The following is a 27290-nucleotide window of genomic DNA, read 5'->3' as shown; positions in this document are numbered from 1 at the left end:
AAATAAATACTGAACATAAAACTAATATTGGCTGATAACCAATATGGTCATAAAGATAGTGCAACCCTAGTTGGTGACCACACAAATTATACATTTATACTGGGATATTTGAATAAAACCTCACATACAAGTGAAATGGTTAAAATATTTTTAAATTATAAATATTGTGTTGCACAAATATCTGTAAGTCAGTTGCATGTAAAATAAATCGCAGAAGTGAAATACCTGTTGATTTTTATGCTGTATTGTTTCTTTGTATACCATCATAGCATGCAAAGTGAGTAATTTTATAATTTACATCAATCATGCAGGATGTTCACCATGGCAACGGCACCCAGGATATATTCTACAGTGACCCCAGCGTTCTCTATGTCTCTCTTCATCGCTATGACAATGGCAACTTCTTCCCTGGTAGTGGAGGACCATCAGAGGTTAAAATGCAAAGATAATTAATCACCATAACAAATATGAATCAGCTTTTTTTTTTTTTTTTTCCATTTTTCTGTTTATTGCTATAACACATTGTAAGAGCACAGAGCTGTTACTGACTCAAGATTTTCAATGAATGTGTTCAAAGAAAATAATAGGTGCATAATTGCCTTTGGCATAAAAGGATGATGGTGGACAGAGCATCAATATGTTAAACAACAGTTCTGTATTTCATTTGTTCCAGGTGGGTTCTGGTGGTGGAGAGGGCTTTAATGTAAATGTGGCATGGACTGGTGGACTGGAGCCTCCCATGGGCGATGCTGAGTACCTGGCTGCTTTCAGGTATTCATTTATTACATTATTTGGTTATTTGTTCTTGTTGGTATTTATCCAAAGTTATGTACAGGGTTCTTATAATAGGGACAGTGCCTCTTAACAATACTTTCACAAAAAAATACAAAATAATAATATATATATATATATATATATATATATATATATATATATATATATATATCATATCCATTTATACAAATCCATATTTTTTACCTTTTTTGAAACTGCAAGACCGGAATGGTCACACTGACTATTTGGCGAATGTTCTGTATCTGTTTACTGAAATTCAAACCTCTGCATCCAGTGGACAAAGCTAGAAGTGCTGCTGAACAAATGGCGAGTTGTTTTTATTCATGATGTAATATAGTCAAAAGAAATGGACATTGTAACTATATGCCCTAAACCTTACCGTCAGTGGAGCACAAATTTAATTCCAGAGGAAGAATGCAACCTCTGAATCAAGCTCATCGTTGATTATGTGAACACAATTATTTCCTGGTTTCTGTGAGACCAGAATCCATGTCTCTGAGACTTCTGACGCAACAAACTATCATTAGCGCCACAGGAAAAGCTCAACACATTTGAATTGACACAAAGATGTCTGATGGGAGATGATTTCAGTACTCTGCAAAATGGGGTTATTTTTAAGGTATTAGGGTATTTTTAGCAACCAGGAAACCAAGGTTTACTTGTCAAATTATAATGTTATATTTATAGAAATTGTCATCATTCTGAGTGAGTTTGATTCATATGTTTGATAGATTGTTAATCTTGTTAATGATTTGATGCACTGAGCACTGCTGAAGTTTTTGTAAAGCATTATCCCTTGTAGAAAGTTCATTTTAAGTGACAAGACAGCTTGTTCATTGTCAAACTACAATGACATCTTAGCTTAACTGGCAATATGTCTCATCTGTGATCAGATATTTTAAAAGATATGGCCAGACATGCCAATATGATCACACGGGAAGTCTGCCTGTTGTTTCTGAGAGTTCTGTACCCTAGGATCGGCCACACTGTACTGACTCACGGACAAGCTCAATCTCCTGTCAGACCATGTTGCAACGGCTCCAGCATGTTTTCCTTCCCCTGTGGTGTGACCAGAAGAATGTTGTGTCATTATTTTGGGAGACCTGGGTTCAGATCCCATGTTGAAACCAGGAAGTAATCGCTTTCCCTCAAACAATACATTTTTACTCCACTGATGGTCAGGTTTAGGTTTAGTTTTGGGTTGGGGGATTCAGTTTATAATATATGCATTACTTTTCACTGTATTACAGCCCATACAGCTGAAAACAACTTGCTTTTGGCACCCCTCAGTGGACATTTTTATACAGAAAATGTGCCCATACGCTCAACAACACTTACCACTTTGGTCACTGGGGACAGTGTTTTCGAATTTCAGTAAGCACATACTGATTTCACTGTGAGATCAGTCTGGACATGCAGTCCTACAGTAACATTATAATGCACTAGCGGCTTACAGAACAGGGACTAGCAAATCAAGTGGCAATTTTGCTGACAGTGTTAACAGGGCTTTATCCAGGGCTGCCATACTCAAAGAAAACCTGGAATATCAGGTAATGTTAAAATTGTGCAGTCCAGACCTTGATACGTTACTATAAATAAAATCTTAAATGGTCATTGAAAAGTCCTGGAAATTTAAATAGTGAATTGTTAATTTTGCTGAATATTTTTTTAAATTTCTTATCCAACAATCACAATCCGTTGGAAAGCGACATTTGCTGGCTTCAGTTTGAGAGGTTGATTTAGGGTTAGATGCAATTAAAGACAGATTTATCATTCTGCACACCTGTTGCAATGTAAGCTTGCACACCTCATTCCACAAAAGAACAACTTTGCCTAAATCATTCCGATTTTTAGTGATCTTTTATTGTGACTAAGTGAAATGGTGCCAAATGTTTGCTCAAGGGCAATTCACGTAGCCAATTAATCCAAATCATGCATCATCCAAGATCTCCATGAGTCATGGTTGGTCCAAGTCTTCTGTCCTACCACCATCCAGTTTACATATATTGTAAGTGACTACATGCCTCCATCATGTGCAAGTCAGCCACTGATGTGGTAATCTGTTTGAATGCAGAATTCAGGAAGAGGAATTTGACCTTGCATCATCAGTTTTGCTAATTATCTCTGAGAGTCAGGTCCTCTTCATGTGGGCACCCTTCATATTGCACTGGATCATAAAAGGGTCTTTCGGTATTTCGCCAAGAAATGGATTCCCGATCATGTTGCTGACATATCCAACTTAAGGAATTTTGATCTCAGCTGGGCACAATCCCTGGCCACCCCCCAACGGCCGTCTGCAAACCCATATCAGTCAAGGTGTTTATTGTCATCTCAAAGGCTTGCAGAGCTTCAAATGATTCCCAGCTTTTTCATTGTGTTCGGTTCAAACTTGAGCTTGGCTACTTCCACATGCCACTTAATTGTCCCCTGTAGGTGGTTTCATTAAAAGTTTTTTTTTCAAGTAAGCCTGTTTTGGGTTTATACTTTGGGTCTAGGCAGGCATTGATAACCACACACTAACCAGGGACCTAGTGTGAAAGTGGGTGGGCGACTAAAAAGACCTTTAAGATCTTTTAAGATTGAAAGTTTTGGGAATTTTGCATCTCTATCAGCCAGTCTCTCCTTGACTTCCTGTGTCTTGTAACCTCTCTCTCCTTCTTTTATTGGTCTTTAATGAATGCTACATTCTCTCTCTCTCAGTCTTGTGCATTCCCTCCACCCAAACTAAAATGTTCCACCCCACACAGGGGAGTGTGGGTAGTTTTATTGGTCTAGAGGGGAGGCGGGATTGGTAACAACGGTGAGGGTAGGCGGAGAGGTGGGGGGAGTAGTGGAGGATCCTGGATAATTAAGGCAAATAGCTCCCAGATGGCGGGCTGTCAGTGACGTGAGTAGAATGACAAGCTCCAAATGGGATCCAGATGCAGCGGCGGTCGCTTTGAACTCGCCTGTGATGCGCTCAAGAGGCGAAATCGCTGGCAGGTCTGGCGTCCTCCGAGCGCAAGAACGCAAGAGATGGGGAAAAGAGGAAGGAAGAGAGAGAGGGAGAGAAGTCAACACAGACTAATTCAAACACTTTAGTCATTTGGATTATCATGCTGTGTGTTGGACAGTTTGGTACTTGCACTTTCATTATGTGTCGTTTTTGTTCGGTTGCTTGTGTGTTTGATTAACTAAAAGTGACCCAAGGATTTGTAGTTTATTCTAAAAGAGTCGCATTGTCTAATTTTGTGAGGAAAAAGACACTTCAAAGTGATACGAGAGCCATAGAACTAGCACAACTAGCATGTATGAAACTGGTTGCGTGGAACAACAGTCAAATACATGATTCAGTTTACCAATCACATTCAAGTTTTTCAGAGAGTCATGTAATAACACAAAAATATTCTAAACCTAATGTTGTCTGTACATTGTTTGTTTAGGACGGTGGTGATGCCCATTGCTCAAGAATTCTCCCCAGATGTTGTGTTAGTCTCCTCTGGGTTTGATGCCGCAGAAGGACATCCTGCTCCCTTAGGAGGATACAAAGTCACTGCTAAATGTAGGATATTTCTATCACACATGTGATTTAAATATTATCTTCCTGTATTCAGTTATATTAATTATTTTTTTATTTTTAGTCACTCTTAAACTGTGTGTTTTATGTCTTTAGGGACACCCCTGAGATGATAATATTATTGTTCTTCTCCCGGCAGGTTTCGGGTTTTTGACTCGGCAGTTGATGACGTTAGCAGGAGGACGCGTGGTTCTAGCATTAGAGGGAGGTCATGACCTCACAGCCATATGTGATGCTTCCGAGGCCTGTGTCAGTGCTCTTCTGGGGCAGGAGGTCAGATTTCATGTATAAAGCTGTTTAAATGTGATCACTAGTCCTTTATAATGCATTTATTATACCTTTTTAATCCTGTTATATGATTGGCGTGAGCAGATACAGAGAATTCTGGTTTTATAAGGGTGTGAACATGAGCTTTCTGGGAAGTCTTGCTCATATTAACTTATTAAAAGTTAAAATAACAACACTTTTTTTGTTAGGAGCCTCTTCCTGAGTCCACTCTACTGCAGACGCCCAATGTCAATGGAGTTATTTCACTTCAAAGAGTTATACAGATACAGAGTGAGTCTGTCCTCTAGCCTGCCTCTAATTATCCTGAAATGCACTAGCTTCCTGATAGCACACATTTGTTTGATTCTTTATAATTAATTATAATCATCATCATGTTTGACCATATGGGTTCAGCTCTGCAAAATTATTCCAATAAAAACAACGGTGTGGGATGCACTATGTGGCGTACACTTCAGCGAAGGCGCTCTCTTCACCTGTTTCCTTTCACACGCTTCCTCATTCTTTTTTTCTGTCTTCTCTCTATTTGCATTCTTCACTTAAAGGAGCAGTTTTCTCATGTGAAACACAAAAGGAGATGTTTTGCAGAATGTTCACTCTGCTCTTTCTATATAAAAAAAAAGATATCAAGTTTTCCCATTTCAAGGTCCAAAAAGTACTAAAAATCACCATTAAAATTCATAAAAGTAGTTATTTCAACTCATGCATTACAGTTATTCCACATTTTCTGTTGTCATTTAAGTTATTTTTTTAAAGGTGTAATATGTAAAAATTTTCATGTATTTTTTTTGCCAATGTGTGAATGGCTTGTAACGCAACTTAAAAAATTAGCCATTCCCGGACTTCCTAGGTTACCTATTAAAGCCTGTAGACTGATTTTCTTGCTAAGGGAGTGGGTCGCTTTTGCCGGGAAAATCCAAAGGATGTGACGTTTATGCACGCTCCCAAGAGCCTTTCAACAGTGACAACAAACTGCAACACTAGGTAACATTAACTTAGAGATGGAATCCAGGAAACGTCTGGCTCCCAGCACAACACCGACTCCAACACAAATTCCAAGTGGTCTATTTATAACTTTCAAAATTCAAAATATTTATAATAAGTCTATTTTATTAACAGCTACTGTCATCATCCACCAAATTTAGCTAACAGCTATTGATAAAGCTTGCTAGCTAGCTAACGCCGACATAGGCTATCATATAAATGCAGTCAATGTATCATGCAAAGAAAAGTGATTACTTCAAACTACTCGCATGGTCAGACCTGTATCCACACTTTGTTTTATCGCTGTTCCTACACTGTAGAGTCAAATATAATATTCAGTCTCAAAGTTTGTAGTAAACCAATCAGAACTGTGTCATTTTAATTATGCTAACTCATCTGTCAGCATGATATCGGTGAATCACGTTCAGTCTCTTTGTACATTACATCATTGTTTTGGTCGATACTGTCTTACATCCCTATGGAATGTGTGCACAAGCGCGAGCACGAGCAACAGGTAACTGGCTGCAGTTCACTTAAGGGCCACAGGTGTCATTAATAACGAGGGTTTCTGAATCTTACATACTGCAACTTTAATTAAAAAACAATTTAATAAATGTTTACTATTTTTTGTTAACGTCTTAAATTGTTTCATGCCAATATGCCTGTGTTCATGCTAATAATGACATCTCTCTGTCTCTGTCTCAGGTCAGTATTGGTCGTCATTGAAGCCATTGATGAGCACAGTTGGCATGTCATTTCTGGGTGCCCAGAGGAAAGACTGTGAGGAGACAGACACGGTGAATGCGATGGCGTCCCTCTCTGTGGAAGTGCTGACCAGTAAAAGGTGCGTCCTGCGGAAGAAAGTGTATCTGTGGCCACGCACACACCACAGCAAAATACGGTTGTCATTCCTCTTGTTCTTGATTCTGTTCCGTACGCACAGAGTTTGGTTATTTATGGAAGTGAGAGCCACATTTTACAACTGAATTAACTTCCGAAAAATTCAGGTAGTGACAACCAGATTTAAGTTAAATCTATTTGATGCGTGAAAGAACCAAACTGATCAACAAGTTATTAAAGCAGTGAAGTTTGAAACAAAAAGAGAACACTTTTTAACAGCAAAAGCAACAATTTTGTTGACCATGATTTACTGACAAGTGCCTGGTGATAATACATCTCAGCTCGCAAACTCTTGGATAAAAGTAGCTTATATAACAGTGTGAACATGAGTTTTTTGGGAAAGTCTTGCTCATGTTAATATAATTTTTCATGATATTCTACACCTGTACAATATTTTACAAGTCTTTAAAATATTAAAATACATTTTATATCCCTATTTTTATTATATGATTCCAAGTTAAATATGAATAAATGACTTCTTAAGGTGTATAAAGCACACATACGGTACATCTTAAGAGGTTGTATAATATTGAAGCTTGGCAACCCCTCTGGCCACCCCTGTTTTGCAAAGCACTTTTGACAACACTGACAGACAAGTGACTTTTTTTGCCACTTTTTGACACATACAGTCTGCACTATTAAGGCCGAACAGCTGCGACCTGCCCACATGGCACAAACCTCTGTGTGTAGAGGTGTGACGTCATATCACGACCGTTGCAGTTTATGGGATCAAAATGCCGCCAAATATATTGTGGTCACAGATTCAAATATAATATGCATGAATCAAAATAATAAGCGTAAAACAAAAAATAAGCACAGATAAAAAAATTATAAGTGCAAAAATAAATTAAAAGCACAGATCAAAAATATATAAACACATTTCAGATATGCTGCAAATAAACATAAAAATGTATGCAATGTCATCAGAATTGCAAACAAAATCATGTTTTCCTTTGTTATATTATTGTTTTTTGTGCTCTCTAACAATTTTGCTCATATTTAAAAAAATGTGTATGCTTATTTTGCTTTGCTTTTGTTTCCAAGTTCTGCGCTTGATTTTCCAAAACTTGTGATTAGATTTTCATGTAAATCAGGTGGAGTTTTGCGTCCTCATTGGTGCACTAGTTCTTGATCGACAGCTCCTCCTCTAGCCAATCATTCGAAGAGGGGTGGTGAATCACTCCAATGCAACTCGACGGCTGCTGCTCAATATTATATTATTTATGGTTGATAGATACGCTACTCTTGTCCGTTTTGAGTATTTTCTGCCAGCTCTAGGAAACCATGTGTTGTCCGAGTAGGCCATTATCATCCTCCGTTAACACTTGTATCGAGTCAGCTGAATTTAGTTAGCGGTCTTTAGTTTAGGCATCATTTAAGACTTCCTTGTTTGTACGTTATTGGCAGCATATCTTTAAAAAAATTTAATAAAAAAAAAACAAGGCTGGTTTGGAGTGGATGTTTGAGTCATGTTTTTACTAGCTGTACCAATGTAGTCGCGAGTTCAGAACCCAACTTGATCAGCTTTTCCATTAAATAAAATCCAGATCCCGACACCAAGGCTTATTACCATACTGATGAATATAGAAAAGCTTACATATAACTATAAAAAAATATATATATATTATATCAAAAATCTAAAAGGTGTTGACACCTACATGCACACTTTGGAGTTAGATGTATGCCTATAAATAATTTGCTTCAAATGTTACTGAAGTTGTGTACTCTATGTTATGGAAATGTTTGTAAATGTTTTGAATATGTATGCTCCAATGTTGCCTGTATCATTAGAGACGACCCCTACATTTTCAACTAATTGTAAATAAAGATTGTCCAACTTTATTGCATTATTTATTGAAGTGGAGATGCTTGGTCACTTGTTTCTGATTTCACTGCAGTTTAGTGGAAAAAGAAACTACAAACTACAATTGGCCAACAATGCCAACGTAGGATCAGTACATAACAGCACATTCAGCAACATGGAAAAGCTGATCAAGTTGGGTTCTGAACTCGCGACTACATTGGTACAGCTAGTAAAAACATGACTCAAACATCCACTCCAAACCAGCCTTTATTTTTAAGATATGCAGCCAACACATTTTTTCCTTCTTTTGTATGGCATTGGAAATAAACTGATAACTTTAAATTCATTTTTGTACATTTGTGATCTATACATTTTGTAGAATTTACAGAATTTCTGTCTGTAGAATTTGCTTTTGGTACAGCATGTCACTGTCAGTAGTGAATTGTTTTGGCCACCCCAATAAAATCACTGGGTCTTACCTGGCCACCCCTGAAAAAAAGTTCTGGCTACACCCCTGATACAGGGTGAACAGGATATGAAAAGACGAGGACGGTGATGTGACAAACCCAAGTGCAGTTTATTTACAAAGTGAAAATATTCCAGAACGTGAATCCAAAACAAATCATAAACTATGACAAGACTAAACTTGACTTGGCTAGACTAGACTTGACGAGAACCATGAACCAGAGAAGCAAACATCATTACACAATCATTACATGAAAAAACACAAAGGAAAACATGAGGGCTTATATAAATGGACATGGGCAAACAAGATTACAACACAGCCAATAAAAGACCAGAACTAATAACATAAGAACTAATTACAGAACAGAACTGATAACAAGATAACAACTACAGTACCCATGGTACAGTAGTGAAAGTACTGCCTATCAGAGAGCGGTGGTCTAGTAAACCCACAAAATAAGACTGGAATGAAGCTCTCTGAGTGATGCAAAAGAGTCGGTCTCCCTGACACTAATATTTTTGTGTATATCGGAATATTTCGCAATAAACATAACCTTTATGGCTTGTATACTTATAATTAATAACCTAAAATGAATAGTTTTTTATATATTTCTATAGTTATATATGATAACGTCATTCGCAATGCTTCATGGGATTGTAGTTCGGGCCCTCACGAAAGACAGTAAACACACATACTTGTACCTTTGACTTATTGTGTGCATGTAATTCCGAAGAAAATACTCTTTGTAATCTTTAATCAATAGCTTAAAAAAATCCTGCCCTACATTTATCTCATGAGTATCCTGAAAATGCTATATGAAATATGTCACATTACTGAGGTAAAATGGGTTGCGTATGTCATTTCTTCTTGAATTCAATCCACATCGTTGGATTATAGATAGAAGTGTACAGTTGAATTAGCTTCAAGATCATTTAAATTCCACTTACGGATTTGTAGCTAGCATACTAATGTTTATACAGGTGCCAATTTCCCTTCTAACCTAAGCTGGGCTTCACTACCGGAGATAATTAAACTTTTTCTGCATTCCTGAGTAAAAAGCCATATGATGATTGTTTGATGCTAAATATAAACGTCATGTGTTTTACAGCCTTGCTGATGAACCTATGGAGCATGAAGAAGACTCCCTCTAAACCAGGTCTGATAAACTGTCCAGTACCTCATGGCACTCCATGTCATCTGAGTAAGCTGTGCCTTAAGACCAGCAGTGCCTCTGGGGGGTGTGGTTCCTCATTATGGCCCCTCCCCCAAGATGCCACTTCAACACTGAACACCAGTGCAACACGGCTAAGCTAACAACCTGCATCAATTCTGCTGGGGCTCTGGGACACACAACATTCACCTACCACATAGACAAGTACACTAGAAAGCAAGCTTTGTTGCACTAGTGTGTTTATAACGTTCACTAAAAGAATGCGCTGAAGAATTCCAGAATTCCTCACAATTCTCACCTCTGGTGCATTAAAAGATATTACTTATTGTAGCTGGAGATGCATGAGATGAACATTTTTCAAAGGCAGCCCACTTTACTACCCCTGACCAGCGAACTATTGATGTACTGAGCGAAAATGAGGGGTTTCCTTGCACCTGGTAACCACAAAGTGGCTCCACTCTATGATGTCATTACTATTAACCAATTTCAACCACTAAAGAAGAAGGAAACGTTCTGATCTCTGTGGGTTTTAGAAATCTTAATTTGTTTTGCACTGTGCATTCCATAATGTGAACCGTGAATTGTTTTTCCAAACTTCTGGGAAAAGAACAATCTAAATATGTATCTACTTTTACACTTAACATTCTTTTCTATTTTTTTGTTCTTTTCAAGTTGCATTCTACCTGCATTCCTAGCATGAAGGCCATAAACTTGAATAATTTGAGATATTCATATTTGTACTGATTTTGTGTATCTGATATTGTGTTATGACTCATAGTTTTTAAGGCCAGAGGGAGAAACCAGCTATTAGCAAGATTATTGCACACATCCGCCCCAAAACACATACACATTTACACCCACATCACCATGTATGTTTGGATATGTAATCCTTATAGATGAAACCGTTTCTGTACAAAGATGTTGCTACATCCTTATGACCACTGTACATTTATTGTTATTATGGACACAGGAAATGCTGACACTTTCCCAAGACTAACAATAACATGAAGTTGATCAGTCTCTTTTGTTAGACCAAACTAATTTGTGTGTGTATCTATCAATCATAGCATTTGTCCATTCTGTATTCACAATCAAACCTCAATTGACCACTGCAAAATCACAAAATGACAATTGAAAGGGCGATGGAAGCCACTCAAATGGCACAAAGCAGTCCTTGGAATTAGGGATAAATTCCTTTATATTTAAAGGAATACGTGTATTTTTCAATGATTTTGGTTGTTGTTGGAAGGGAAATTACCAGCCTTTAAACCTGTGGAGAAGACATGTCTCAAGTTGGTGCACATTTCATGATTTCTTTTAATTGCTCTGCACTTAGAAATTTCGGAAGGTTTTTTTTATCCTTTCACTTTTCACAAGGGTTGCATTGTTTTTGGATAGTGTTCTTTTTCCACAGACTGCAATTAGATCACTAATTCATACTAGTTCATACATGTTAAATATGTCTCTCAGTCACTGGGATTCACATTTTTGTCATCTTCAATGAACAGAAATTAATATCATACCAACGGTTTACCAAAGCAGATGGACCTCTTTAAACTGTGTCACTGTTCACCATATCCTGTGCCTCAACCCCTTTCAACGTCAGCATATTCGGTTTGTCAAACCATATAACTTGTAATAGTTGTTTAGTGTGACCACACATTTGCCAGCTGTTCTAATAGCATAATATTGACAGGCCAAATAGTTGAAAATGCTGTACCAGTATCTCGGCGACATTACGTTCAACCAACAGCACAGTTCCTGGTACTCACTTGACTTTTGTGTTGTGCAACGTTGTTGATGAACTTATAGACAGAATCAGTTGTGAGGCACACTTCCACATCGATCTTACTACGTTTACGCCTCTCATCCACACTGGAACAGAGTTTTCCTCCACTGAAAATGATAATGCACTCCAATACGGCATACTTTGGAAAACAATAACGTTTGGAAACTGAAAACGTCTGTCACAAAGTTTTCAAAGGAAAACGGATTAGCGTAGATGTGGCCAGAGAGTCCGTTATCATCAGGCCCAGACTTTTTACGTTTTCTGTGCTTTTTCCGGGGTCTAAATCATTGCCATTCTGCTGAATCAATTTAAACATGGTAAAATGTGTTAAACTGAGTGGAAAGTACTGTAAGTGGTACTTAATAAACGAACATGCAAGAGGTGGCTGGAGAACGTAATATGTAAATGATGCTCGTTCCAGTTCAGCGGCCGCTGATTCTATTTTTGCTTTGGTTATCATTGTGCAGATTTGTTACCATTTTTACACTTGACTGTTCTAAACGTTTTGAGTTGTTATTACTCTGTACAACCCTATACCTCTGTTTTAACATCCAAATGCACCAGTGGTGGCTAGTTATGTTATCTTGCGTCCACTACAAGAAACAACCATGACCTGACAAATTGCTGTTATATCTTGAATACATTTTGAGGCATTCCTTCTCGGATTATATACAGATTTATTGCTAGGGTTGCATTTAGCCTTTTCCCTAAGGCCAGAAACAAACTTTACGCAAGTACGCAAATGCAGACATGAACGTTTGTCCTTCTTAACGTGCATTCTTGCGTTGCTGTGGCAGTAACCAACCCAATTCAATCTCATGAGAAGTCATAATAACAGTATGCGATGGCAAAATCATAAGAAACGAATACGAAATTCACTCAACGTACAACTTATACTCCCACAAAGAAAGGTAAATGAACAATGTTATTGAGATTTTTCCGAAGTTTAACCCCTAAACCAAACCTAACCATAAAGACTAAGCCCTTACCCAAACCCTTAACCTAACTACTATTTTTATAGGAAAATCGGTGTTTTGTATGACAGAACAAAATAGATATTTGGCATAGGTATTTTATATTTGAAGTCATAGAGGCATAGATATTTGAAGTTAAATCTATCGCCCCCTTGAGTACTGAGGTTGGTCAACATGGTCTCATGACAACTCATAATAATTCATGCGAGTTGGCGAAATTGTAAGATATCGTACAACTTGGCTTGAATGAACATGTAAGACTTTTAGACCAACCAATATTATATTCATCCATATAATATTGGTTGGTCTAAAAGTCTTACATTTTCATTCAAGCCAAGTGCCACCAAACTTTAGCTATATGTCAACAATTCAACTAACATTAACAAACTTGTTTAGCTTCAGATTATTTTTAAAATGCTGCTCAACCATGACAGTAGTTGACATAGAAGAAGACACTTTAAGCTAATGCCTGCCGGTAATACTGAGAATGTAATGCATATTTGTGTTGCTTTGTGAATTGCATTCTGACACATTGTGTAGCTAGATATGTTTACATTCACGTACTTGCGCAGAGTATGTTTCTGATCTAAAACTGCATTCCTACTAAAACCAATATGATAAGTGATCAGCATTGTACCTGCCTTTGCAGACCAATAAGTGTTGATTTCTACCCTTTCATGCCTTGTACCAAACCACTGTGGATAGTTATACGTTTGCATGATTCTTTGTATATAGTACCACCATCCCATTTTTCATCATTGTCAGTGTTTTGTGTTCTTATGGGTGAGGTTTTCATGAAGACCCTGGGCAGTCTTTGCCCACCAGACCCCCATGAAGACTTGTAAAATAGAACAAATGCGAACATTCGCTCATCGTTAATATAGTCATTGTTTATCTCTTTGAACTAGCAGCAATCTTGCTGTGTATTTATTGTACTTCAAACAGTACATTTGCTCTGCAAATTTTTTGAATTAATCAAAATTATACTTACCAACTTGGTTACCAACAGAATTTGACAGCACTTCACCTGGCAGTTTGGACTGTGAATATGAACAGATCTTGATATATCATATATAAAGTTATATTTTAATGGTGTATTTTTAAAAATAGCTTTGTGCATTTGTACTGTTTTGATATACCTCTCAAAGCGCTTGTATTCTCTTGTCTCTCCGAATGCTTTATGAATTGAAATGGAGAGTGTGTGCTGTTGTTTGTCACCACTCTTGTAAAAGTGTGTTGACTGCATGGTCACTGTACCAGCAATGTCTTAAAGCCTTTGTCGTTTATTCTTCTTCAAACTTTGCCCTTTTTTTTTTTTTTTTTGACAATGTAAATAGTTATGACCAAAAACTTCACCTTTGTGCCTTGAAATATTTCATCTGTCTACCCCAGTAACTGTGTTTTGTGTAACAAAGTATAACAGAAATTGTTTCGAATCTTCATGTAATTAACAATTCCCTTATTTCTAATTTCTTTCATTTCTCTGTGTATAGAAAAGAATGTCTATTTTGTACTGTTTCTAATTTCCTAATTAAAATGAAAAAAAAAGTTTTTTTGGTTGTCTAAATTTAATTAGACTTTTTTTATCATTTCTATGTGTGTTTTCTGTTTTGCTGACAAAAAAACAAAACACTTGTCCATTTGTTTTCTTTTATTTGTCAAAAAATCAGACAACTATACAGTATCTACTTTTAGTTTTTTAACATGGCATCGCCACTATAAAAACACCATGTTAACCACAGTTTCCACCAAAATACCATAGTTATACTTATGCTAAAAAAGTAACTATAGTAAAAATATGGTAGTTTGGTATTAACGACTGTCATAAAAAAGAAAAAGACAATATATATATGTATATATATATATATATATATATATATATATATATATATATATATATATATATATATATATATACAAAAAATACTTGGAAACTGAAAACCATTGTATCACCAAAAATGACAGTTTCCACCAAGACACCATAGTTATACTTATGCAATAACTTATAGATATTTAGTTATTGTTAATAGAATAAAACTATGGTAATTTGGAATTAGCCATAAAAAAAGTAAAATACATTGAAATTAGAAATACGACCAGAAATAATACTGGTATCCATAGTTTCTACCAAAATACCATATTTACTACAATAAAACTGTGGCAACTTGATATTAGCCACCAATGTCATAAAAAGAAAACAAAACTAACAAATTGAAAGATTTTGATTGTCAATACGGGACATTATCAATCTAAAAGTTGCTTGACCATATCCTCCTGTTGTTACTAGTTTAACACAAAGCCAAAGGCTGCTACTTTAGCCTGGGCCACTATGGCAGCATGTTTGAATTTGGCCCATTTAGCTTCAAACATACTTCTAATTGCCTAATTACACTCACTGAACAAAGCACTGTGGTTAAGCGGTCCTTCTTAGTTCTTGCCAACCAGACACATATCAAGTTTCTACGAAGGATAAAGGCAAAGAAAATCTGTCTGACATTTTATTCTAATGAAGTAATTAGAAGTGTCTGGATCCCCATGAGATCTTACAACAGAATATGAACACCTTTTTGACAGCCTGATCTATTATTAAGAACTTTTTGAATGAATATATTTCTCCTGAAACTGTGATTGTGTTGAATTATTATTATTCAAAATAATTATAGCTTTATGATTGCTCTGACCGTGTGGTCAGAAAACTACAACTACATTTATTCATCTGCAAACCTTTAATGGTACTTGACACATAACATTTCAACATCAACACATTTATAGTAATGTATAAGGGGAAGCGTATATCATGTGTCTTGTAACTGATCAAATTGTGTTTATTTAGTTGCCAATTTTAATCACATATTTTCATTCACTAGTTCATTTAAATGGTCCTGTAGTGTGACAAATACATTTTTAAATGTACAAATATTCTGTGTAGTCTCTTAATCAATATGACATCATGAAAGCTGTATGCAGAAAAATGAAAAAATAGTTTTACAAATGCTATTTAAAATAGTTTTACATGTATAGTTTTACATAGTATACTGTAGCATGTCACACTGCAGGACATGTTAACTTGACAAAAGTATGTCAGCTATCCTTTTGCAAGAGTTCAACTACCCTTGTGTAAGGGTTACATACATCATCATATATTTTTCGTTGTTCTTATAGCTTTATTCTTTAAAAATGGGATGTATGCCATGATGAAATTGTTACACTGTCACAATAGCAGTACTGTCGGCTTATTTACAGCATAAATGACAAGCGCAACAACTCTGTAATGATCAGCTCTTAATAACAGAGAATGTAGTTGAATAGTCTACATAGCATTTATTCTTCAAGCTCAGGTTTAGCTAAATGTGATCCTCTAAATGCAGAGTCCTCATAACATCATAAAAGTCTGATAGTCTGTAAGTGCCTGCCTTTGTGAGTCTATATCATAAGTCATCTAAAGTCAGTGAAGACTGATCTCAAATCAGCACTCTGCCACTGAATCCGAGTGATTTCCAAAGTCAGATTTTTCACTCTTTTTTAGATTCTGTTGCATAGTTTGCGGAAGGAAAAGATGTTTGGCTTCTAGTTGAAGCAAGATGTCCTCTGGGGTATTGGTCAAAATGTGTCTTTAAAATCAAATGTTCTTCAAAAACACTATTCACAGTTATACTTACAGTACAGTCTGCTGTAATTTGTATGGATTTTACAATATATTCAGTGCAGTGTAGTCTAAAAATTTGCATTCAAACCCTAATTTAAACCTGAACATGAACTTAAGCGTTATGCTGTAAAATTAAGTAGGAAATATTTAATATTCTACACTATTTAAAACATATAGAAGACAAATTTTATGACATGTTAATTCATTGGGATCATATTTCCTTGTTTTTTTTTTTTTTATTATTTATTTTATTATTTTATTTATTTATTGTACTATGTACTTGTCAGTTCAATTACATGACATGGGCATACCACATACTAAGAAATTCTGAAATTCGTTTAAATTATCACTCAAATTGTCATACTGAAATTATAAAATATTTTGTATTAAATTGGAAAAAATTAAACTAAAATATTTTACTAGTGATCTCAGATTTTCGGACCTCATAGGACCCCATATATATATAAATTACCCAGTCACCCTGCTGGAATTTACATGTCATTGCAGCCTAAAACAAACAAATTCCATGAGTACCGGCAAACACATTTAGTCATCTCTTATAAATTAAGGACAATGCTGAAGTTATATATCATGTTGTGGATATGACTAATCCAATTCGAACCACAACCTAAAATAAATTCTTACAAAGTGTCATAGTTACATTGCTTTCATAAACACATACTTTTACACATACCAAGCAAACTTGTAAGGATTTGATGACTAAGAAAATCCATGTGAAATTAAATAGTTTGTTACATAAAAATGCACTTTTGATTTAATTTAAAAATAGTAACAATTGCGTATTGGTAAATACAAGAAGTATAAACAGAAGTTCACTTAAAAGAGAGAGAACATTTGGAGTTCAAAAATGACCTTTATCAAACAGATTCAAAGAACAAAATGTTGTTTAAAAAGATATCAAAAGGAACTCTGGCTATTATATATATATATATATAAATTTAGATGTATCCCTCATTTATAATTTTTTTTTATAAAAAATACAGTATGTAACGTAAAAGGGAAGTGAATGGGGTCAGCCCTAAACAATAAAATACACATTACTTCAAAAGTATGGCCACAAAATGTAAACATTATATGTGTTACATGATCTTAGTGATAAAATCTCTTACTAGCCTTATTAGCATTACCAGGGTAAAGTTACATCCAATATTACAACTTTGTTGCCATGACAATGAAACTCTGTAATCCTGGTATTGGATATAACTTTTCACAGATGAGGTTAGTAAGTGATTTTCACTAAAATCAGGTAAATAAATATTTAGATCTTGTAGCTATACTTTTGAAACTATGTGTATTTGAATGTTTATGGACTAGCCCCATTCACTTCCAGTGACTTACTGAAACAGCTTTATTAAATTCAACGAGAGATGAGCCAAAATTAAATCATTTAAAAAATATTGTTTTTGTTATAATCAACATTATGCCACAAATGCTGTTGATGGAGCTTAACATGTATTAAAGTCCCCCACCATCTCCAGGTTAATCAAAAGATACTTTTTTTTAACCTTTTACTATATTTTTAGATAAGACCTTACATTTTTATAATGTCACACTACACTCTTAAGACAAATGTTCTAAATAATACCAAATAAGGGTTCTTCAGCTTGTAGAAATAGCAGAGCTCAATAGAACCCTTCTTTTTAAACTTTCCATAATGATCCTTCTACGTAAGTGTCATTTAGAACCTAAAAAGTGCTATGAAGAACCTTTTTGATGCAATGAGGTTTTTATCTACCCCTCTATATATCTGCTCCTATAAAATATTATAGCCATAATTATGGTTTTACATTAAATATAACCAAACAAACAAACAAACAAACACATAAATAAAAGCAAGGCATGTGTGTCAAGAAGACTTAAATGAAAAATTGTAGAAAAAATAACAATGCTTTTACAGCAGTCATTGGTTAAATGCATTAATTATTATGATTAAATAATCCAAACTGCATAAATCATTAATAAATACATCAACAACTACACAATGTGACAGATTTAATAAATGTATATGCAAATGAAATAGCATTATTTCAATGTAGCAGAAACCTACATTGCTCCACACATCAAGGCTGGGATAGAAATGTGTACATTCTTTTATCTATTGAATAGATTGTATTTTTCTTCCATTCTGACAACCAATCGTTCAAGGAAGAGCAATGTCACATGGAAACACAAAATAGATGTAATGAAGGCTAAACTAAACCAAAGGCTTCACTAGAATATCTGCACAATCCTTTATGATGTCTTCACCATCCATCACTGTGTGTTTTTGTGTATTTGAGTGGCAGACCCTCTCTGCAGGTAATGAGCTTTTGGGATCCAAAAGCATTGTCTGACTAGAAATATACAATTACATTCAGTGTCAGTGTTTCAGTAAATGTGGACAATGTAAGTGAGTGTAAGTGAAATAAGGTTTGATAGTTTATTTGTATTTTCTTTATTTATTAATTTTGTGACTGGGCAAAATGTTAATGCATGCATAAACCCAAGTAAATAACTGAAACATTCCAAAATTCTATATGGATCACAAATTCATTCTTTATCACTCATGTGCTTAGCGGAGAAGCAGAGAGAAGTATCCTCACCGAACACAGCTGGGAGACAGAGTGTAGCTGCTTTTTATCTGTAAACCTATGACACAAAGAAATTACACTGAATAAATTAATTACACTGTATAAATGAATGGCAAAAATAGATATGAAAAAGAAAGAGGGAGAATCTGATAGCTTTAAGGCAGGCATATGCTGTTATCAGAGCAGAAAATGAATCATACCCCGGATGGGATGGATACCTGAAATCACAATAAAAATCTTCTGCCATACAGTTTAACTGTATATTCTTCTAGGAACGTGAATAAAGCAGTTACTGCCATAGCGGTAACAAAAGTGGTATAAATCATGGCTTCAAATTTGGCCAACCTCTTAAAAAAACAAACTGGCACCCAAACAACACATTTACAATAAACTGTAAACTTTAAATTCGCCATGGTTTCACTTTCAAAAACTGCGAGTGAAGTGAACGAAAAATAAGCAAATGCTCACTCCCATTTAACTGAGCTAATGGGATTTTTTTGTCCCTGAAAACGTTCCTGCTAAAACTATTAATGGTTAAAATATTTCAGCGACATATACATTTATATATACATTTTTGTTTATAATTTGTTTTAAGCAGCTACACCCTGTTTCCCAGCTGTATTCGGTGAGGATTCTTCTCTCTGCTTATATATATATCAAGTTTACCTGTGGTTACACAGTCTGTGTAGCTGTTGGTTGAGCTGCTAGGACTCCAGTGCTGTGAGTGAACAATGACATGGTGGCTTTGAAAGAATTTATTGAACGTTATATTTAAAAACAAAAAGGGCAGGAATAATCCTAATGAACCCCTAATGCCAAACGCAAAAAAATATTTTGGCACAAAGGGGTTCTTCATGAAGATATTATTCTAAATAGGACTATTAAAATCATTAAAGAACCTTTGAAGAACCATCTTTTTTTAGAGTGCACATTTAAAATCAGAATGCAGTAACCTTTAGCGGGCAAAAACTAAATGAAACAACATGAGCTAAAAGTGAAGCGGTTCCACACAGGATCTGCACCCACAGAACTCTGTAGAACATTTATATTCCAAAGACTGCCACCTTTCTAGTACTGATGGAAGTTGAACACATCCCCAGGCCTTTGCATGTTAATTTATAGCTACCACATTGCACAGAACTCTGCAGATTTTTGCTCAAAATCCGTATTAAAAAATGCTAAAAATATCTGCTGATTCTGACTGGGCCTGTCACATGCCACGGCAGTACTTAATTTTTATCATCCTAAAATTACATAGCCAGACATAATATTTGCTAAGTACTCTTGAAATGCCCCAAATTCTAGCATTAGGGGCCTCAAAGTTGTACGAAGTGACATATCTTTACTATGCATCACTACATAAATGTTCATCTTACACCCATCATGTTAATATCAAACTTATATATGTTGCAGTATTATCTGAACACGACCAATTAGTGTGTGTGTTTGTGTTGTAAAGTGTGTATTTCTCTCATACACACATGCTGATTGACACACCTCTGTAAGATGCCACAACTGTTTCCAATCATTAGGTTCCTGCATGTCTAGGCCCGGTCGCCTCTGATTGCACGACACTGGATACGAGATCCCGTGAAGGGAGGAGGGAGGCCGATTTACACCCATGGGCTAAAGGAGAGTCCTCTCCACATTTTCCTTCTTCCTGTTCACTCACTTTTCTTTCCATTACAATTTGTCTTTGTGCACTGTTATCTTTAATAGCACACATGGCCCCTGCCTCACAGTGTCTCTGTGAAAAGATGTGGGGTGTACTTCAAGCACATATAGTGATTAAGGCAATACGGCTAAGAAACCAATAAGAAGAAGCCAGCAGGCCTGTGCATAATATCAAACTTACACCGGCATCAGAGGAGTCTCTATAAAAGCCATGTTTTTTTTTAGGTACACCTGACAGGTAAGTGTTTAACCACATGACAAGAACAAATTAGCTTGAGTCCATTTTCAGTCAGTACAGTTTTATTTTTTGCCATAACGCCTTGCGTGGAAACTGAAATATGACATTTGAATAGGAGATGCTATATTCTCAAACAGGGCTTAAATCTCAAAAATCAGCTTGAGATATCATGAGATTTTTTTATGTTTATTTGTTAAAATTTGCAAATGTATTGTATTATTAACCCTATTTGTATTGTATTATTACAATTTATTAACAGTAACTCTTGCTGAATATTTGTAACTTATTTTAATACCATTTGGCAGTAATACTGTTAGGAGAGTTATGAACGACTAACCATTACTATCAATATTTGGAGTCATCTGAAAATATGATTGCATAGGTTCAATAAATTATTTTGTGGAAAATAAAATACAATATAGTTCAGTTTTTTGTGTGTGTGTGTGTTCTAACTCACTTTTGTCCTGATTTATGGAACTTTTGGAAGATAAATGTTTCAATATTAACTCAAAAACCCAGTGTAGTAAAATTGCAATGTTTGTAATTAAACATTACCTAAATTTTGTTATTAAAAATTGTACAAAAAAAAAATAAACTAAATAAAATTACACTTAAAAGTAGCTGACATTTTGAACTGTATCACAACAATAATTTTGGTGGGTAAAAATAGTATTGAATGTCACAGTATGTTAAATTCACACATTAGTCACCTCAAAACTCAAAATCAGGATTTTACATTAGACTGCGATTTTTTTCTGAAGTTACATAAAATTCACCCCAAAACAAAATATGCTAAAAAAAAAAAAGATTTTAATCACCAGTGGCCTAAATCACAATAAAGGAGGGAAAAAATAATATATAATCAGTCTCTATGCTTACCACTTGCAATGTTTGCTTATCGTTAACCAGATTTTGAATGACTATTAAATGGTTAGATAACTCTATCATGATGTTTCAAAAAGTATCATGCACCCTTGAACAAACATATGTTCATATGTGTGCAATTTAACTTTCATTATTCTATTGCATTTGATGTATAAATTAGATTCTGAAAAAAGTGACTAAACCGAGAGATAGAATCCAATGCCATAAGTTCATAGGATGAAAGTTATTCTAACTTGTTGAAGGCCTAGCCACAAAAACAGATTCTGTTCTGTTCCAATGCTGCCCAAGCCACAAAAAAGTCAAGGCCCAGTTCCAAGAAAACTGTAAAGTAAAAAATAAAATAAACCTTAGTTATAATTGTTTGGCTTTTCATGGAGTTTCTTGCAATGGCATTTAATACTGGGTACAGTTCAGTATATGTTAGTCTATTTTCTATTTCCTTTGCATGACATTTGATAAATATATTTACTAAGATTTACTAAAGAATTCACAGAACAACAATATAACTGTTTAGATTGCGAATATTCGTTCGCACAATTCCACATTAACCATTTTTGTTAAATGTAACCCATTAAACTCACAAAGCACTGTTCACTGTGATATATGTAATAACACAAACCCAATAAAACAGTAATCCATAAGTAATATTTCTCAATTAGAAAAGTGTGAACTTGCAGATCATAAACTAGGAAGTCAACCATCAAAATTGTTACCATGTGGTCACGTCAGCTTTCACCTTTCATTACTGTTCAGACACTTTAATTTATACACTTGAGGTCTGACATACCTGCAGAGGGTTGTGCTGAGAAAAAGAGAAAATATCAGTATTGGAAGGGCAGAGATCAGCTTTAAGCAGGGTCAGGTCATTTCAGCAAGGGTCAAAGAGCTGTTGAAATTAGGCTGTGGCAAGTACTGTAGAGAGGCAGCGATAGACTTTAAAAATCAGAGTCAGTTTCTCTCTGGAAGAATGCAGGTTCAGAGTTCAGAGGCTGGTCGGACGATTGGTAGGTATAGGGTTAGGAACTGATAGACATCTAGTGGGTAGCGGACATGGACCAAGCGCCTTCCATCCTCCATACGGAGAAGGCATAGCTCAGCCTCTCGTGGGCCAGGTAGTTACAGCTGGCCAGCTTGGCGTCCATCTCATCGCTTTGAAGCACCTGGTAGAGGAAGTCGATGTATCGTGAAGCCAGTTTGAGGATCTGGATCTTGCTCAATTTGTCCGAAGGCAAAGTGGGAATGATCTTCCGCAGCGAGGCGAAAGCGTCATTTAGGGACTGTGTGCGCTGGCGTTCTCGGACGTTGGCGATCACTCGTTGCGTATGCAGGTCTTCGAAAGGTTCACCGGGTAGAGGTGACACTGCACTGATGGTGGGCACTAATGAAGAGGACGATGTTGATGAAGAAGATGGAGAGCTTCTTTTTGGTCGCTTGGGGCCAGAGGGAGCGATTGTGGACGGGACCTCAGGAGAAGGTTTATCCTCATGTGATAGCGGTCTTCCAGGCTCTTTTTTGGGACCTGTTACCCGCTTTCGAGCGCTTGTTGGTGGTGCAACAACGACGGGGCACTTGTTGGGCCAACGTTCTTGCTCCTCTTCGCAGGGTAGGACTCCACCCTCGGGAAAGTCACCACAAGACTGTTCCTCTCGCATGGCAGTCAGTCCTTCACTTGTCAATCCTGTACTTCTGCAGTCGACCCTTGATGTTTGTGACACCTTTCTTTGGCTTTGATTGAGAACAATTCTACAGCCTAACAAAACAAATCAAGAAAAATTGAATTTAAAGTGACTTTTTCAAACTCAAGAAGAAGATATGGCCGTTCATCTGGGTCCATAAACTTCCTGTTTCGGAGTCTCCTTCCTGTCTCTGAAGTATGTCTAGGTCAGCTGTGCTCTTGAAATCTCAAATCACCGTCTGTCTGTCAAGGTCTTTTATGAAGGCCAGTGCCTTAGTCTTCCAAAGCCCTACCTACTTTGATCAGTGATTGGTTGGGGGCATTGCACTAGAGGTGGAGCTTGTCAAAGGAAGCAGGAAGGCGATATAAGTTGTGATTGGGGGAAATAGCCATTGGGTGGGGGCTTGATTTAAGGTAGGGGCGAAGATTCCATGTAGAGTTTTCTTGAAATTGTCTGAAGCATATTGGTTCCAGATTTCCCCCAAACAAGCTTTGGTCCACACACCCCCTACACCACACTAACACCCAACACCACCTCTTTTTCCCCCAATGCAGACAATAGGAAGGAGCTGAGAGTTTGAAGTCTCAGGCAGACTTGCTGTTTTGCAATGATTCGCTTTTGACATTTTAGCATAGCAAGAGATTCCAAGGGTAAACAAAACTATATTTTAGACATGCATGTTGTAAATATATAACATTGAATTTAAGTAAACAAGTAAACAAATTCCGCTGCCATGAAATTTGCATTTGAGTGTAGGTGCAGTTACATATTTAGCAGTGATGAAATTTAAATATCAGGTTATAAGGTTCATTTGAATTTAGCTGACTATGTATTTATTTCTGAATGAGAACTGCTGGATAGTATTAGTATTTTTGATCGCCTTTGGTGGTATGGGTGTATGTTCAAAGGTTTTATGTGAAAAGCTGGAAACTTATGCACAGAATGACTCTTGTACACTTTTGTTATACATTTATACACCCAACATCTGCTGAGTTTCTATCTGGCTGATTGTTTATACCTCTGCTTTTGTGCAAAATAACTAATGTACCAGACATGAGTGGAACATTTTGAATCAGACAATGTAAATAAACATAAAATGTATTTTCATTAATTCCGTTAATTTGATAGAGAGTAAAATCTGCAAAACTCTCCACAGGTCACATACTGTAACCTGTTCCACTGTGCTCTATTTTGTCACATAGAGTTACACAGCGGAGCCACTTTATTGGCATTTTTGCTTGTTTAGTTTAGCACCATGGTGGTCCCTGTCAAAACCTGGCAAAATCTGCAAATCTGATCACATGTTCCTTCCACACCACGCAACTGTATCTGATCAAGATATTTATACAACACAACGTCACTGAAGCTTTCTGACAGGAAATAAACAGCCCAGAGGTACTGGAACTTTGGAGAAACTGTACAATGTCACATAAACAACAGTTCACTGGAAGCGATTTGGATGGGAGGGGATGAGACTTGGGTCAACTATAGTCACATAGGATCTCCTGGTGAAAGTGGTATTGGGGTACACAAGCCTATTGCATCCATGTAAAGTGAATGATTGTTATCATGTGCGCAAATATGGGCTAATATGTTTGGAAAGGTATATACAGAGAAAATATAGAAGCATAATCTTGACGTTAGGAATCTGTTTTAGTCACAAAGATATTAAAATAATATACAGTAGGATTCCAAAGTCTATGAACATATTGGAAATTTGGGAATAAGTTTTAGCATTAAGAATAATTTAAAACAAGAAAAGTTATGCTTAAAATAAAACGACGAAGAAATATTTAAGATTGTATTTCAAGGTAAATAATCCGATTTAAAGAAATCTGAAAATTGAAAATTTTCATCATTTACTCACCCTCATGCCATTTCAGATGTGTATGACTTTCTTTCTTCTGCTGAACACAAATAAAAATTTTTTTTAGAATATTTAGACTCTGTAGGTTCATAAAATGCAAGTGAATGGTGACCAAAATTCTAACGCTCCAAAATCCACATAAGGGCAACATAAAAGTACTCAAGATGGAGATCCATATCTTCAAAGGCGATATGATAGTCGTGGGCGATATGATCGGCATGTGTTTTTGCAGAGTTTAGGTAACTAGGACTTGGTAAGTTGGGAAATCACTCAGAGTTGCACCATTCTTTTGACATCAACCTGATAATTCAAGGCACAAGTTAGTCAAAACATTATAGTAAAGAATTTAAACACAAAGAGGACACAATTTCTCCTTTTAATTCCACTATAATAATTGATTTTTGATGCATTGTGACATAAATAATCATGAAATTTATGTTTTTTAAGTGTATTTATTAGGCATTTATAACAAGTAATTTAAAATGCTCACTATTTGGCAAGTATTGCAGTTATTCATATAGTTATAAATGCATATAAATGATTTATAATGCATTTGTAAATGACTTATTAACAACCCCCTGTATAAACCCTTTACAAAGAACATTAAGAACATTGATACAAAGTGTTACCCAAACCATTTGCATTTACCTTAATGCATTCCTTAGTGCAATCTGTCACGCGTATAAATGCAGGCTAACGTTCAATTATGAATGCACACGCATAATGCATCAACAGTTCAATAAACATATCTATACCTGAACAAATCAAGCAGAAAACAAGAACCAGAAACTTGAAACTTGGTGTTGTAAAAGTAGAGAAAGTTGAATATATGATTGTGAAAAAGAAATTTCAAGGCAGGTATGGTTTTCCGAGACCTCTCACCTTGCTTGCTACCACGTTGTTGCCTCAGTAAGGTGGAGGAATTTCTGACAGGGAAAAAACTAAAGGCCCGCTCTCAGAAAAGGAGAAAAAATTATGAAAAAAAGCAAAGCACTGGTCAAACAGATCCATATGGGAGAGTGTGGGGCTGGCTTTGATCTTGGCTCACCGCCTGATTGATGCTGTGCATTTCATTTCCTCGTCAAGGCCATGACATAATGTTTCACTAACACTTGAGCCCCCTCGAACTCCTCCACCAGCGCTCTTCTCTTTCCTTCACTTTTTGCAAATTCCCCCCCTGCCACCTCCTTTCAGAGCTTTCAGGGATGTCAATGAACAAAGACTAAATGTTTGTACCTCGCAAAACAACACGTCTATCAACATGCACTAAAAAATCGTAGGCTTAGAAATGACCATCAAACACGCTTTAATGTGACAGAAGAAACAACTGAATGTGGTCAGTAAATGAACAGCTGAACTGAAAGAATCTTTCCATATCTGAAGGTGTACATCTGCAGGACTTGTTTGATATTGTGGCGATGACCTCACTGTTGATAACATGTGGAAAAAGTTGTGTCACAGAAGAGAGGCCATTGCAATCTGTGTTTGCTAGTGTTTGCTGCTTGTACAATGAAAATGCAGCCATAACAACAAGTCCTTGTTAACTTTCTACAAATTAGTGCTAGGATTAGAACACAGCGGGATCAAGAATAGTTCCTGCACATTAAAAAATACATACTGTATAAGAAATGGCTGCAAATTTGAAATTTAAGATAAAGTGTATAATTTAGAGGCACATAACCAGCCTGATCACATGAAAATTGGGTGACTGTGGCGACACTTGCAAAATTACATTACGTGGCTCCTTATCCACCTTTTTACTACGTCCCGTGATGCTTAGAACGAAATTTGGCCATTACTTCCATTATCAAGTAAACACTGTTGTTGCAGTGTACGTCCATTCATTCTTTCGATGCAGTGTTGGGATTTCAAGGGGAGAGTCTCTGATTTCATGATGACAAACATCAATCTCTGTGTCAGTGTGTTGTTGAATGATAATAAACTGCAAAAAAGTCATGAAGACAAATAATGCACCAACAAATCTGTTGT

The 27290-nt window shown here is 36.1% G+C and overlaps 2 protein-coding genes across 6 annotated transcripts in view; one reads left to right on the top strand and one right to left on the bottom strand.

The window, feature by feature from the left end:
• Positions 1 to 14214, top strand: part of LOC127628941 (histone deacetylase 7-like) — a 99442-nt gene extending 85228 nt beyond the window's left edge. For all 3 annotated transcript variants that reach the window (XM_052105928.1, XM_052105927.1, XM_052105929.1), the window contains 7 exons: positions 312 to 431; positions 674 to 771; positions 4218 to 4336; positions 4491 to 4624; positions 4828 to 4909; positions 6326 to 6464; positions 9899 to 14214. In XM_052105928.1, the coding sequence (XP_051961888.1) occupies positions 312 to 431; positions 674 to 771; positions 4218 to 4336; positions 4491 to 4624; positions 4828 to 4909; positions 6326 to 6464; positions 9899 to 9941 (735 nt within the window). In that variant the 3' untranslated portion in view covers positions 9942 to 14214. The remainder of the gene's footprint in view (positions 1 to 311; positions 432 to 673; positions 772 to 4217; positions 4337 to 4490; positions 4625 to 4827; positions 4910 to 6325; positions 6465 to 9898) is intronic.
• A 570-nt stretch (positions 14215 to 14784) lies between these two features.
• Positions 14785 to 23723, bottom strand: twist3. 3 transcript variants are annotated; one of them, XM_052105940.1, is made up of 3 exons: positions 22546 to 23723; positions 18974 to 19019; positions 14785 to 18724 (listed from the first exon to the last, which is right to left on the bottom strand). In XM_052105940.1, exon 1 carries the CDS (start codon positions 23408 to 23410, stop codon positions 22793 to 22795), a length of 618 nt encoding a protein of 205 aa, XP_051961900.1. In that variant the 5' UTR covers positions 23411 to 23723; the 3' UTR covers positions 14785 to 18724; positions 18974 to 19019; positions 22546 to 22792. The 3 variants fall into 3 exon arrangements, with proteins under 3 accessions (XP_051961900.1, XP_051961902.1, XP_051961901.1); XM_052105942.1 differs by lacking the exons at positions 14785 to 18724; positions 18974 to 19019 and adding an exon at positions 19062 to 19679; XM_052105941.1 differs by lacking the exons at positions 14785 to 18724; positions 18974 to 19019 and adding an exon at positions 19714 to 22079.
• Between the last annotated feature and the right edge of the window lie 3567 nt (positions 23724 to 27290).

This window comes from Xyrauchen texanus, chromosome 35 (genome assembly GCF_025860055.1).
Source record: "Xyrauchen texanus isolate HMW12.3.18 chromosome 35, RBS_HiC_50CHRs, whole genome shotgun sequence".
Lineage (NCBI taxonomy): Eukaryota > Metazoa > Chordata > Actinopteri > Cypriniformes > Catostomidae > Xyrauchen > Xyrauchen texanus.
Note: the sequence above shows the minus strand (reverse complement) of the source record. Positions and strands in the feature narration are given on the sequence as shown.

Excerpts from the sequence above, each read along its gene's own strand:
- twist3 (XM_052105940.1), bottom strand. The coding sequence starts at position 23,410 with ATGCGAGAGGAACAGTCTTGTGGTGACTTTCCCGAGGGTGGAGTCCTA.